The following is a 13754-nucleotide window of genomic DNA, read 5'->3' as shown; positions in this document are numbered from 1 at the left end:
TGCAAAAATCAGGGGCAATGGGAGGAAGTCCAAGGCTCATTTTTTATCCCTATCTTGTAGCTATCAGAAGAAGGAATGCTCTAGCATAGGCCTGAGTGGTCTAAATATGAGTTTAGGAAATGGTGTTCAGCAGACAGCCCCTGATGTGTGATACACCATTGCAGGAAACTCTTTTGATATGAGGACCATTGCATGATATGAGGGCCGAAGTCATGGTGCCATGACAGAAAGTCCTTGATTAAGTCCTAGCTGTAGCCAGGCACTAATATCGTTGCCTCGGTGGGAGAGGTTCTTTCCAGGTGCATCTTGGTCAGGGAAGTCCAGAATGAAGCGTCCAGCCATGCCTCCCTGAGACAGCACAGGAGCCAAGTCAGAGCCAGCAAGAAGTGGCTGGGCCTCGTGCATTTTGACTAGAAAGCAGAAAGAAAAAGGCAATGCAGGACTGGGAAAGCAGAGCTCCAACCTCCAACCTCTGCCTGTTTCATGAGCTTGCATTTACTTGGACTTGGACTTACAGTTTCAGCCACGTAAAGGGAAGTGAAGAATTGAACTGCAATCAGAGGGCACCAAACCCCGAAGAGCTCCCCACTAGGGACAGATCGGAGGAAACAAGAAGGAAGTAAAGCCATCTCCTGTCTGGCATCCTATCTGATATTGGCTATTGAGGAACAAAGAAGAATGACAGCATTAAAAAGGAGATCACATCCTCCAAAGTTTAGCCAATCCATCAAGAAAAGCTGTCCTGTACAGCAGTGGCAGAAGATAGAAAGAAGCAAGAAATGTGATCTCAGTATGACTTTTTTTTTATCTCAAAGAGCCTTCCTCTTCCTCTCTCCTGCTTTCATCAGCTCCTGTGAAGAAATTCACACCAGCTGCCCAGACGACAGGGATTGGTCTGCACACAGAAGAAAGTGACAGCGAATAGGACCCCTCAAATCACAAACTGCAACATCAACAAAAATAAAACCTTATGATTGACCCAGTCAATCCCTTTGCTCAAGCAAAAAAAAATCATCTTCTGAAGGTTTCACAAAGGGAAAACTTCTCTGCGCTGCAATAGGAATGCAGCTGGTTTAAAAAATAGAGTTGATGTATTCCACGCGACATATTTCTTGCCTAGGTATATCCTGTATCGTGTTAAGTAAACTTTCGTATATAAAGCAGCTCAAACCACTTTTAAGCTATATTTGCTTTCCTGTCCCTGTCAAGTGTTAAAAGATCATAGTATTCAGGGGAAGAACAGAAGTGTCATTATTTTTGAGGCTAAACAACGCATGTTATACATTACAGAAGCTTGTATTTCCCCAACATAAAGGAATATAAGTCTATATTTGATTAACATAAAAAGACCCTTACCAGAAAGTGAGTAATCTGTATTAGTCATCCTCATGGCTGGAGTATAAGATACGCTTGGCATGTCATGGCCCTTCTCCTTCTGTTTCCGTCGATACCACACAAACAGTGCCAGCAAGACCATAATAATTAGAAGGAGAATAATAATTCCAATGATTGCTCCCACTGAGTGCCTCTCTGATCCAAGAGCAGGGCTAATTTTAGTATAGGGGTTTAATTCTTCCATCATAAGAGCCGCTGTTAAAAGTAATTCATAACACACTGTAAATTGAATCATGCATTTCATTTTTTAAATACTATTTTTTTAAAGCAAGTACATCAATGGAGGGGAAGAGAGAGAAAGAACGAGAGAGAGCGAGCTATTTTACAGGTGGAATTTCACTGTACCTTGATCACATCGGATTCCTTTGAAGCCCGGGCTGCAGTAGCAAGTACCTGTGACATGGTCACACGTAGCATTATTCATGCATTCACACAGTTGTTTGCAACCATACCCAAATGTTCCTGGTGAGCACTCTGGGAAGCCAAAGAAAAAGAGTGGAAAGAATTCTACTTTTTTCAGGAATGGGTGAAACGTTGCCATGGAAAATTCAGTAGAAAAGTAACCCTGGTTTCAGCGTCTCTAGGATAACACCCTAGTGTTAGATTACTATTATGCAGGAGAAAAATATATTTCATGTACAATTTGGGGTATTACTTACTAAGTTGTAACTTTCTGGAAAAGTCATTCAAGACTTCACAGGGATGAAACCAATAGTACGTACAGAGACTTTAAAAGGCTTGATATATATTACAAGGACACAGAATTTAACAGGGCTCAGAAGCTGTAGACAACAGCTTGAAAGAGCACAGCATCCTCCACCAACTCTGCATATTTTTTTCATGGAGGTAGTTGCAACGAAAAGTTTGAATGTACCTTTATATGAACACAATAGACTTTTACCAAAACAAACCCCGCATGCTTTCATACTTATCCCTACTAGTGCTAGAAGATGAATATAACGTTGTAGGTGGAATTATGGAACTGAGCGTCTGAATGGTTTGAGTTGCTCTGCTTCTGTATTAGGATTCCTAATTTAGAAGGAATTTCTACCCTGTCTTTGTATTTCTATCAAAGACAAAATGATTGAGTGTCCAGCTGAGAAATTTATTCACACAATTACCATGATGGGCTATTACAATAAATCTGTAGGCAGCTTACTATACTTCTTGAGGCACTATTCAATAAATTGAAAGAAACAGCTTCCGTCACATCCTACTTCTTTCCACGGAGAAGATGCATTATAGAATGGATGCACACTTGCTATGATTCTTTAGAATATATATAGTTGGTTTTAAGATGTGAGTTCTTGTGTGTCACTGCAAATGTTCTGCACAGTGTGACGATACCTTCCCAATGACATTCTCTAAGTAACTTCTAGTAGCCAAAATTTAATATTAAGTAACGAATAGTAGCCAGTATCTGTATAATGATGGCAGAGAGTATTAAAGTTTTATCTCTTTCTTCCATCTGCAGGGCCCCAAACAAGGAAAAGTACAATTATTACAATTAATGCTCATTCTGATGTTAACCTGTAGCCTACTTAAAATGAATAAGGCCTAAATTTTTGGACTGCACCACAGAAACGATGTCTGCATTTAGGCTTTTCATCTGCAATGCGGTGTGACTGCCCGTTCAGCAGGATTTTGAGAAGGAAGGAGCCGTAATGAAGAGAGACTTTTAGATTAAATAGTAGACAAACAAATAAATAAATACATTCATAATTTGGATAGAAAAGAAAGCCTCAGGCTTTGTACAGAGGTCAAATTATAAACGTAGCTTCTTGTACAAAATCTGCTATGATGCCGTTCTGTTACAGAACTTTGTGGTTTCCTATTTTATTTATGGTTGCAGTAAGGGTGTACACAAATTCACAGTAAGTTGGCCACTCATAGAGGGGTGCCTTATGTAATCCCCCCCAGTGTGCAAATTTGGTCCTGAAATACATGCTTTGCTGAATGCAGTATGGGCAAAAAGAAAAGATGTTAATGAATTTACTTATATGTACAAATACTTTCATAAAGATCCCTGTAGTAAGCTTCAGTTAAGAAGCTTTGACTTGCAATTCTAGCAGGAACGTTACCGTGTTACCTTACTGCCAAAAGAAAGGAACAAACCCCTGTGGAGTTAGTGCCTTGGTAAGGTGAGATGGATTTCACCCTGCGTTTAGAATCCAAGTGCGTGAGAATTTTCTTTTGATTTACTATACTGGACAAACAGGTAATTATTCAACTACAGCACGTACAGTTTCCACTACCCTAATTCTTTGTTCTTAAAAAAAGCCATTTGGCACGGTGTGCTAAATATGCCACCAAGGCATTGACAACAATTACAGTAAGATATGCCAGTACCCTTGCAAGGTAATTGAAGTTCATTGTTAACCGCTTGCTCACTACACAGGTTAAACACAGATCTTCCCAAAAATGGCAAGCAAGATTTTTTCCTTGACTGTTTCCATTGTAAAGATGATTCTTTATTTGGTCCACATCTATAGCCTAACAACTTCTGCAAGAAACCCCCAATATTCCTTGGAAGGGAGAACAGAAAGGACTTCTTTTTTTAACCCTTCGGCCTCCCTTTGTGCCTAGGGAAACGTGATGCTGCTGTTCTCAGCGTTAGCAAGGCATGATGCAGCTTGTGTTTTTCTGTTCATTAGGTGCAAGTTGCTCGGGAAGGCTACATCTGGTCGGCACTGTGTGCAGTGACTTGCTTTTATCTCGCCTAACTTTAGGCTGGGAATGGAAAGGCCTAACTTGCAGAGGATTCACTCCATTACTTTATGCTTAAACAGACTGTCCAGCTTTCCAGAGATGCCCTGTGGGTTATATAAGGTGCCTGGGGTCCCTGTCTTACCAACAGCAACACCTCATTTAAGAGCCTCTTTCTGCAAAGAATTCTGAAATACACCCCCGCCCCCGAGAAACAGGAAAATGAAGTCATGTTGCTACTTACTTTGCTCACATTGTTTGCCTGTAAATCCAGTCCTGCACGTGCACTGGCCAGTGATGTGGTCACAGTCCGCTCCGTTCTGACACTGACAAACATTGGCACAGTTTTTTCCATAAAAAGCAGCTGGGCAACCTTTCAGGAATCAGAATAAGGGAAGACTAAGAAATAAGCTGAAACACAAACTCAGATGCATTATCAGCACAAAATATATAGGCCTATAAATCTATGGATTTTCAGCCTCTGTATATTTAATCACATTTATTCGATCATCTAAAAGCAGAGATACTCCGACAGCCAATTTTCTTGCAGTAGTGTTTCTCATATCTTACAGAATTGCCCCTTAAGTGTTTCAGAAGAATGAAAAACTTGACCCATCTATACAAACTACATTTTCAAGAAGTGAAAGAAGATGGCTAAACAGAAACTCTCTAGAAGGCCAGAGATCGATCAATTACTTGCAAATGAAAGAGCCTTCTTAAAAGGCTCATCAGAATTTGATGTCCTCTTTTGGACAGTGCTGATAATTTGGCACTAGGGTGAGAAACCTTAAATATTTTCCTAAATCAGACCGCATATACTGGGCCTTTAGCAAGCAGGGACATAGACTGTGTAAATTCTGACAATGACTCAATAACCTAAATGATTGGTCCCCTCCTTTATCGACTGCCAAAGGGATAAAAAATACCCCTTGAAAAGCTTCAGGGCTCTTTTCTTCGGGGTGGTGTGACGGTATCACAAGCAAGAAGCAGGTGGTTTAACAGGGGAGACTGCAATACTTGGAAGAGACACGAGGTAGCAGCACATACAACAGATTCCCTGGCACAACAGTGTCTTTGAAAGGCTTACGCTGAGTGCAGTAGAGCCCCGTCCAACCATGAGTACATCTACATTCTCCATCGTAAGGGCTGCACATTGCTCCGTTGTGGCAGTTGCATGAATGAAAGCAATCAGGGCCCCAAAAACCAGTGGGACAAGCTATGAAAATAAAAAAGATTTGTCAGCTGACAAAAAAAAAAAAAAAAGCGATGAAAGTGCGTTAGTGCTGCGGAGGAGCGCCGATGAAGGGAGAACCTGTGAGACACCAGCAAAGGCGGAACTTCGCACTGCAGAGCTTGGCATCGCTGCAGCGACTCCCTGACAATGACCGGTTCTTCCAAGCCAACGACTGCTCTGCACACCCAGGTGCCAACCTGCAGCCTCACCCTCGCTGTCAAGCCCCGGCACGAGGGATTTCTTCCCCGTGCAGGTCAGGCGGCAGGACCAGGCCTTTGCTGCACGTGCGCGAGGAGAATCACTGAACCGGCGACCCTCGAAACTACATTACTCTAAGTGCTCTAGCCACTCTCCCCGCCTTACCGTCATTATCAGTGAAAATAATTTAGACAGGGTTTTAAGATATGGAGGTAATTTAATTTTCTTCTTGATATTCTGGAATTCTTGCATAATAAAGCACAGCTATTCATGGTTTACTTTTGCCATACAATCAACTACTAAAATTACCGCATTCATTTGAAGCACAGAGTGCTACTCAAATTATGTAAAAATGTAAAGAAAACTTCTTAGTGTATGAATTCCCTTCTACAAAATCAGATTGCTTTTGTTGATGGGGTTAATATTAAATTAAAATCCCCAGGTCTATTATATATTTCAACAAGTACAATATTAATACATTTTCAAAAGTTATTTTAAGCCTCCTTCCAAAAATGAATGCAGTAAGTTACAGTTATTAGTGCCAGACTAAAAGATCCAAAATGATGATAACCCTTCAATATAACAACTATATTTTTGCTTTAAAAAGCACTTTCCATTGCTTCCTATTAAAGACATGAATTAATAAGGCATGGTTCCCAGGAAACCTGAAAGTACAGAAATCGTGCCTATTTCCATGTATGCCATTGGCTCCAGTTCTGACGATAAATGCAAGTTTCTGGCATATGACAGACGTCTCTAAAGCCAGAATGAATAGCAAAAAAACCCCTGCTATGACGTAAATCAAACAAAAGGTCACTGAACTCACACAATGTAAAGCTGAACGGGCTTTGACCTAAAGTATTCATGCTATAAGCAACCAAAAATACTTTTACAATGCCTTTGTAAGCTAGAGCTGCAGAGTCTGTCAGTGTCTCCAGAACTGGCTCTGGAGCTGGAGCTCGAATTATGTCCTTTGCAGCTCTGTCTCTCGGTCATTCCAGGTTAACTGGTGCGGAGGGAGGTCTGACCGAAATAGCTCAGGGTATGCGAGGCCAGGTTCCGACAGGAGCCTGGTGTGAGGCCAGGTTCACGTTGGGAGATTTACACTTCCTTTACGAGAAGGTAACTGAGGAAACAGTCAGGTTCCCGCTTTGTTCATCCAAAACACAAAGTAGCTACCGCCACGTCCTTCTGCCTGCTAAACTGGGAATTGTTGCTGCTGAACTGGCCTGGCTCATTCTGTAAGAAAAACCATCTTTTTTCAAGGTTAACAGAAACTAACCATCATTTCCCAATTACATGGCTAAATATAATGAGGAAACCGTGGAGCCTTCTGTCTTTTTTTTTCTTTTTTTCTTTTTTTTTTTCTCAATTTTTGAGTGACAGCAATATTCTGCCTGTGGAAGACATACAATAAAAGTAAAATTACAGCCGTCTGTTTTTATCCGATTCCTACTTTATCACTTGAAGTTTAATATATTTTACTCTGGAATGCTGTCTAATATGCTAGTTGTATCCTGAATATGAAGTAACATTTCTGAATGATAGGATATTGCTTCCCTCTGTGATCTATCTTCAATTAAGGGATGCTCTCAGGAAATGACACTTTGGGATCAGCAAATGCCAATCTTCTACCTGGGTAATTTTGAAGAAAAAATCCTCTATCCCTCCAAGCCCACATTGACTTTTACAATTAAATTACATTTAATGGAAATATTTCAGCTGCCTAATTTCTCAATTCTGGGGCCTTGGTACATGAAAACATTTACTGGTTAATAATTTCTAATGTAATAGCTGAAAGAAAATGATTTCAAAAAATAAATAAAAGAGAATCCAGCTAGAAATTAAAAGGGAGCATGGAGGCTTCTTTTCTGATAAGAGTTTGTGACCTCCAGTTCCTGTAATAGAAGCTAGTAATGGCTTCTGCAAATTCCAAATGCAGAAACTAATTCAAGCCAAAGCTAACTTAGATTAATTAAAAGAAATAAGCTATAAAGAGAGTACGGCACTGGCTGCTGTTAATACTTCAGGGATTTCCCCAGAATCTGTCTCTAACTTTCAGAAAACACTAAACAGGAAAATATGTTATTTTAAAGCGGAGGTGGAAAAATAACACTTTGCTTACTCTGGGAGCAGTCTGTCCCTATCCAGCCTGGAAAACACTGGCACGATCCATCAATAGGATTGCACGTCCCGTTCTCGGTGCACTGACAGACCTCGGCACAGTTCTTCCCGTATTTTCCACTGGGGCAGACTGAAAATATAAGGCAGTTTACTGAAGGCTCTTCATAATGAGTAAGAGGAAGTCATAGGACTTAACATTTAGCAGTTAGAGATAAAAGTAATTACAGCATTTTTCTTTGCTGAAGCCAAATGGGCAAAATTCTTCCGGAAAGAAAGGAAAGGCAGAAAGTATTCAAGTTCATTTTGTTTGCTTACATCCCAGGCATAAAAACAACAGGAAAAAGTCATCTTGGAATCCGTTTTTCTGCTGGCAAATGAATCTAACATAGTTAGACGATTACAATTATTGAAAGGCATTATGGAAGGATGAAAAGAGGAGAGACAAAACAGGGAATAAGGGTTATTGGGAGAGGAAGAGAACAATAAAGTTGAGGAGAATTCAAAGAGCAGCAGCAAACACAAGTAAGTGCCTAGAAGGGATTGATCTGGGGACTTGGCCAAGGGGGTGCCTTGGCGCAAGCCCTGAAATAGGGATCCGCACTGGCTCAGAGGATTACAACTTCAACAATGAGAACAAGAAAAACAGGAAAGGAACATTTGAGGCTAAATATCAGCCTAGTGAAGAAGTCTCAAGAAGATGGAGAGCACTGGGGACTCTTACTTTCAGGTCTGTCGCTAGAACATATTGTGCGACCGATAATGACAGTAAAAATGGACCAAAAGCTGCAAACCTTACTGCCTGATGTGATGGCCTGGCGTACTAGCCAGGGTATTGCACTAGGAGGCCAGTGCCCATGTAATGACTGGTGGCAGATGAGCTTGCAGGGAGAGACTGAAAGAGCTGTAGTCCTTTCCTCTGCTATCCCACCAGCACCACAAAATGCACCGAAGTGCTGCATGATGCAGCACTGCAGTATGGGGTATGCTAGAGTACCTACCTCATCACTGTCCTGATTCCTTCTGGATCAAATGGTGGTGAGGGAAGAAGATGCCCTTTGCCACTAAATACACTAGGTTTTGCTAAAGATCAGCTTTCAGCAATGTTGATGGGAGGCAGGCTCCCAGCACCTCACAGAATCCAATCATGCAAGTGGAGAGTAAACCAGGAGCAAGACTACTCCTTCCGTAAGTATTTTTACCATATAAGCCTGGAGGAAGACTACTCCCACAAATAAATCACATATCCGATCAGTAAAATGTCATGCTTGTCCTTTGGCATCGGTCCAGCTATTCATCTCCAGTACCCTTTGCTCTAGTAAGTGTTCAGTTAGGTTTGCGAATGGTGGTTTCCATATATTATATATACACGTTCAACCGAGAGTCGTTAAACAGATATGCTGCATCCTGACAAAATCAGGGTCTATTCCTGTGGGTCCACCCAGCTTACTCCTGAAGTTGGAAGAAAAGAAACTCCATAATTTTTTTTCAGTGTTATCTTGTAACAGACTAAGCCCAGTGACATAAAACTAATAGACACGTAGATCTTCAACCTCCCACCAAATTATTGGAAATCTTTAACGTTAAGGTTGATGGAGAGCTCTGCTCAGTAATGAATGAAATGTTTAATTTCTGTGCTCTTATTGGCTGTGTTCCCTGACAAAAACAGATGTATTTTCAAAACAAGATAAAACATAGAGTCCGTCTTTGCAAAGAACGTAACAAATGGAGTCGGACTTGTATCCTGGTAAATAATAGTGATGTCAAAAAAGTGATTAAGGCACTTCCCTGAATTATGCAACTGTTTTACCACTTCAGCCATTCTCACTTTCTCATATGTAGTCTCTGCAGGTGACCTCAATCTATCCTGACTGTGAATCAGTCGCAGACCGAGATCCTGAGCTGATTCATTTGTTTTTGTACAATACGCCACTCTCTACTCCCACTATGGCAGAAACCTATGGCATACTATTGTTTTCTGCTTGCATTTATATATTCTATGGACTTATCTGTAGGAGTGGATAAAGTTGGGTTTGGCTTTCAAATTATGTGCTAAACAGAATCGTTCTCTAACTGAAAAGAGATAAAACTAAACACAATATACAGGCACAATGAAAAGAACAATAGTCAGACACAAAGAGAAAGAGAAGGAAAGAAAAGCCCTCGCATCACAGCAAAAGCAAAAACTAAAATGATATGTCAGCCTAGGTTCTCATACATGCTACACCGTTATTCAGTTCTGATGCTCTACATAGAGCGGTGCAATGCAATATTTTTATTGCATCTTTAAGATGGAGACAGATAACATCACCTAAATGAAGGCTGGATTTTTCATACGTACAAAAAAATAGTTCTCAAAAGGCTTACTTAAAATAGGAGCTGCTAAGCACTGCAACATGGAATACTAACGAATCAGGAAAAGATTTGTGATCCAAACACCGATGCTGACAAAGGCAACATACTTGATAAAAGAAATGCTTCGGTTCCATACAGTGAGAGCTGGGGCGGGGTTCCTGCCATGTGAGCACCTCTCAGCTCAGTGAAACAGTATGATGCCCTCCAGAATGCCAACGCAGAAGGACTACAAAACCGATCCTGCCGAAATGGCTGTTCTCATTAATTGAAGTAACCTCGCTGTGGATTGACACGGTGACTCTCTTGTAAAGGTGTGAGATCCAAACACAAGCCCTTTTTCAAATGTCTCAAACATTTTTAAACAAAGTTGTGAGGTAAGGACTAATACCTCTTTCTTCAGGAGCAATCTGATTGTACAGTGCAGACAGCGATGTTAATTAGCTGTAAAAGCTCTGAAGTGGGACTCTGAAAGTCCCTGTGGGATGTCAGGTGTGTTCTAGCAGCGATAACAAGTTATTATCAATCCATCTTCTACGTGATTGTGAAAGATATTCATAAAACAGCTGCTTAGCTGTTTGCTGCTCCGAACCCTTAGCACAACCACGCCAACCCGTGTAATTTCGGGGCTCACACAGCCCCTCGCATGTGCGTGCTGCTGATGGCAGAACGTTCATACTGCCAGTAAAGAGGCGGCACAAGGAGATGAAAATTCAGAAGTGAAATCTTCGTTTCACGTTTTTCTAATGAAAAACATTAATTAGCACTTTTCTTTCTACAAAATAAAGTTACATGCTAACTCATTATGACAAACTGCAACACAAATTGATTTTAATTAGGACATGAATATTTTAAAATTAATTTGCTGGATAGATCAACGTTTCAAAGTAAAACCAGAAGTGCTGAACATCTAAGCAAAAATAAAATAGTTTTCTTAAGAGGATAATTAGCCCTGCTTACACTTTGAAATCTGGCTAACTTTTCACATAAAACGGACAAATCCACCGAAATATGTTCATTTTAATAAATTAATTGGTATAATGTTTAGTTGACTATATAGCACCGGAAAAAGAAAACACAGTTATACTTAATCTGTGTTTAATGATTTTGCATAAGTGCTGTCTGCAATTTCTAACTTACTGAAAAGCAGGTCATTAAAAAGTGTCAGTTCTATTTTGACAGGGACGGTGACTTCACAAGGGCAGTGGCCATTACAAATAATCTCTTTTAAATCTCTGTGTAGAAAATGCCCACAGTAGTATGCAATAACTGAGGCTCTGCAGAATACTGCGATGGTTTTGTTGGCATTTTTAGGAAACTGAAAATGAAACCTGTGGTTAAGAGTGGAATAACTTTCAAAGGTAGAGAAAGGTGATGGACATTAGGGGGAGTTGAAGCTACTATTCAGCTGTGAAAATTAACTCACTTTCCCTGCCTCATTGCAAATTTTCCTGTCTCCGGTACCTGTGTTTGGGTGCACATGATTTTAGCTATTCCCAGTCATGTCCTGAAGCATGTAAATAAGGTTCCATGCATGTTTGGGCTGGTGTACCTGAGCCGGCCTTTACCTCAACTGGTATCTACACCTCCTGCTGAAAAAGAGTGTGTGAAGGTGCCATCGACATTTAGGATATGATTGGTTTAGCAGAAAGGAAAATGAAACCATGGGATGGCTGCTACATTTACAGCAGGTGTCTCATTCCATATTCATTTCAACACAGAGCCGCCAACCTGTTTTATTTATGAAAGCAGGAGAGCAGGAGCATATCATATTTACAAAAGGGTGACTAAGTACCTATTTGCATTTTCTCTCTGAAGTAAAGAATTTCTTGTGATCTAAGCTGCTGAAACATGGAAAAAAGGCAGGAACCTTGTGATCAAGCTTTCTGCAAAGTCACAGACACAGAAACTTAGGGAAGAAGGTGGCATGTGGGGGCTTTGGGCTCAGTACCTTGGTTGCAGAGAGCGCCAAAGAATCCAGGCAAGCAATCGCAGTGTCCGGACACGTGGTGACAAGGCCCGCTGCTGTGCACACACTGAGGGCACGGCTGACTGCAGTGGTGTCCGTAAAAGCCAGGGGGACAAACTGAAGAGAAAACAAAATAAGCTGTCACAGGTTTTCAGAAGATTTCTCATCACTGAGAGCTTGAGCATTCTCTCTCTGTCTTAATCTCAAATCAATATTTTTTAAGTTATAAACCCACCATTTTGTGGACAGCTGAAATTACGAAGCCTGTTGGATTATTCCACATCTAATAAAGTGCGAGCTCTGAGTAAAACTGCTCCTGTGGTTCAAACATTCACACCATCCTACCTCATGTAGGCCCTTGGCTATTTAATAATACAGCCGAGCTCTTTCAGCAGCCTGTCTCCCTCAAGACACTCATTTGAGTCTCTCTAGCCTGCTCCAGCTAACTCTTTTACAAGACATGGGAGTTTAAGATGTTCAAGACCTCATAGCCCACTGGCAGGTATGGTTAATAACACATACTCCAAAGCTTTTAAGATAGGTAGGAAGAGAAACACTGACACACGTGTACAGGCAACAAAAACTCAGAATGCCATTTCCTTTGGAAATTAAGCTAAGAAATCAGAGAAGGCGGATTAGGAAACTCTCGATATTTTACGTCTAAACAGCTATGTGAAAAGCTGATTTCTAAACATATTAGGTGCAATACTTGAGTCCAACTGGGACAGTCACTTTATACATGCCATTGCAGGAGCAGCATCCATCAGTGATGAACAGAATCTAAATATGGTACTTACGGTAACAGCATACAAAATCACCTGATTTGCATCAGTAATCACATCCAATAGCTGCGAAAACTTGTCATGAACTGTGTACTTCATTTGCTTAAAACCTGGATTGAAATTATTATAGAACTTGTACATAGGGTATAGTGCCAGGATTGTGGCTCAGTATTGTTTATAAATGCGTATTGTCACTTCTAAGCACACATAGAATGAAAAACCATCCACTGTCCAAGCATCCAATGCGATAGATAAGCACAAAGAAATGTTAAATTGCAGTAAGTAACTGTAAAAATGACTTTATATGTTTTTATTTTTACTCCTGTGATTCTCTGTTATATGGTCCTGTCTCAGTGGTTACTATATCATGTCCGTTCCATTTCTTCACCGAATGAGAATTTTTCTCTTGGTCTATATGTTCACAGAGGGTGTCAGGTTCTTACACTACTGCAGATTTCCAGCTGGAACTTAGCTGACAGGTTTGTTGATGGTGCACTAGCTATAAAACAACTTGGATCATTCCTGGAGACATTTCTGCAGACCTAAGAGCAGTAAACTATCCCGGTGTCTCATGTAATCCTGATTACACAGACAGAACAAGCTGGCTGAGTGTCATCGCCGGTACTGCCCTTTACAGGCTAAATTTTGTTTCTAAATGAATTTCCAAGAGAAAAATGGGAATGATTCTGAGAACAAACTTAGCAGGCTGAAGCTACTTTCACTTACAGAGGTGTCCTTTTCACAAGGTAGTCTTGAGCCTGAATCTTGCAGAAGAGGTGGGAGCAAGCTGAATTCCCTGGCTGTATGTGCAAGAGAGGCATTTCAGCCACACGAGGCAACAGCAGAAGCAGCCACAGAACCCTGTGCTGTCACCCCAGCGGGGAGGAACATTTCTCCCCATTAGGTCCTCAGCAAATGTCCTCAGGGAGCAGCCTGGTTACCAGAGTTGCAAGCTGGGGGACATGGTTTGCCTCTTGTAGCCTACATGCCATCAGCT

At 40.9% G+C, this 13754-nt stretch overlaps 1 protein-coding gene across 7 annotated transcripts in view; it reads right to left on the bottom strand.

The window, feature by feature from the left end:
• Window positions 1-13754, bottom strand: part of MEGF11 (multiple EGF like domains 11) — a 310110-nt gene that overhangs the window by 30291 nt on the left and 266065 nt on the right. For all 7 annotated transcript variants that reach the window (XR_010373698.1, XM_064456057.1, XM_064456060.1 and 4 more), the window contains exons 17-22: window positions 11958-12092; window positions 7659-7787; window positions 5189-5317; window positions 4346-4474; window positions 1741-1869; window positions 1357-1590 (exon numbers count right to left, since the gene is read on the bottom strand). Coding sequence is in view for 6 of the 7 variants with exons in the window: in XM_064456057.1 (XP_064312127.1) it covers window positions 1357-1590; window positions 1741-1869; window positions 4346-4474; window positions 5189-5317; window positions 7659-7787; window positions 11958-12092 (885 nt within the window). In the remaining variant the exon portion in view is untranslated. The remainder of the gene's footprint in view (window positions 1-1356; window positions 1591-1740; window positions 1870-4345; window positions 4475-5188; window positions 5318-7658; window positions 7788-11957; window positions 12093-13754) is intronic.

The sequence above is a fragment of the Phalacrocorax carbo genome, chromosome 7, assembly GCF_963921805.1.
Source record: "Phalacrocorax carbo chromosome 7, bPhaCar2.1, whole genome shotgun sequence".
Taxonomy (NCBI): Eukaryota; Metazoa; Chordata; class Aves; order Suliformes; family Phalacrocoracidae; genus Phalacrocorax; species Phalacrocorax carbo.
Note: the sequence above shows the minus strand (reverse complement) of the source record. Positions and strands in the feature narration are given on the sequence as shown.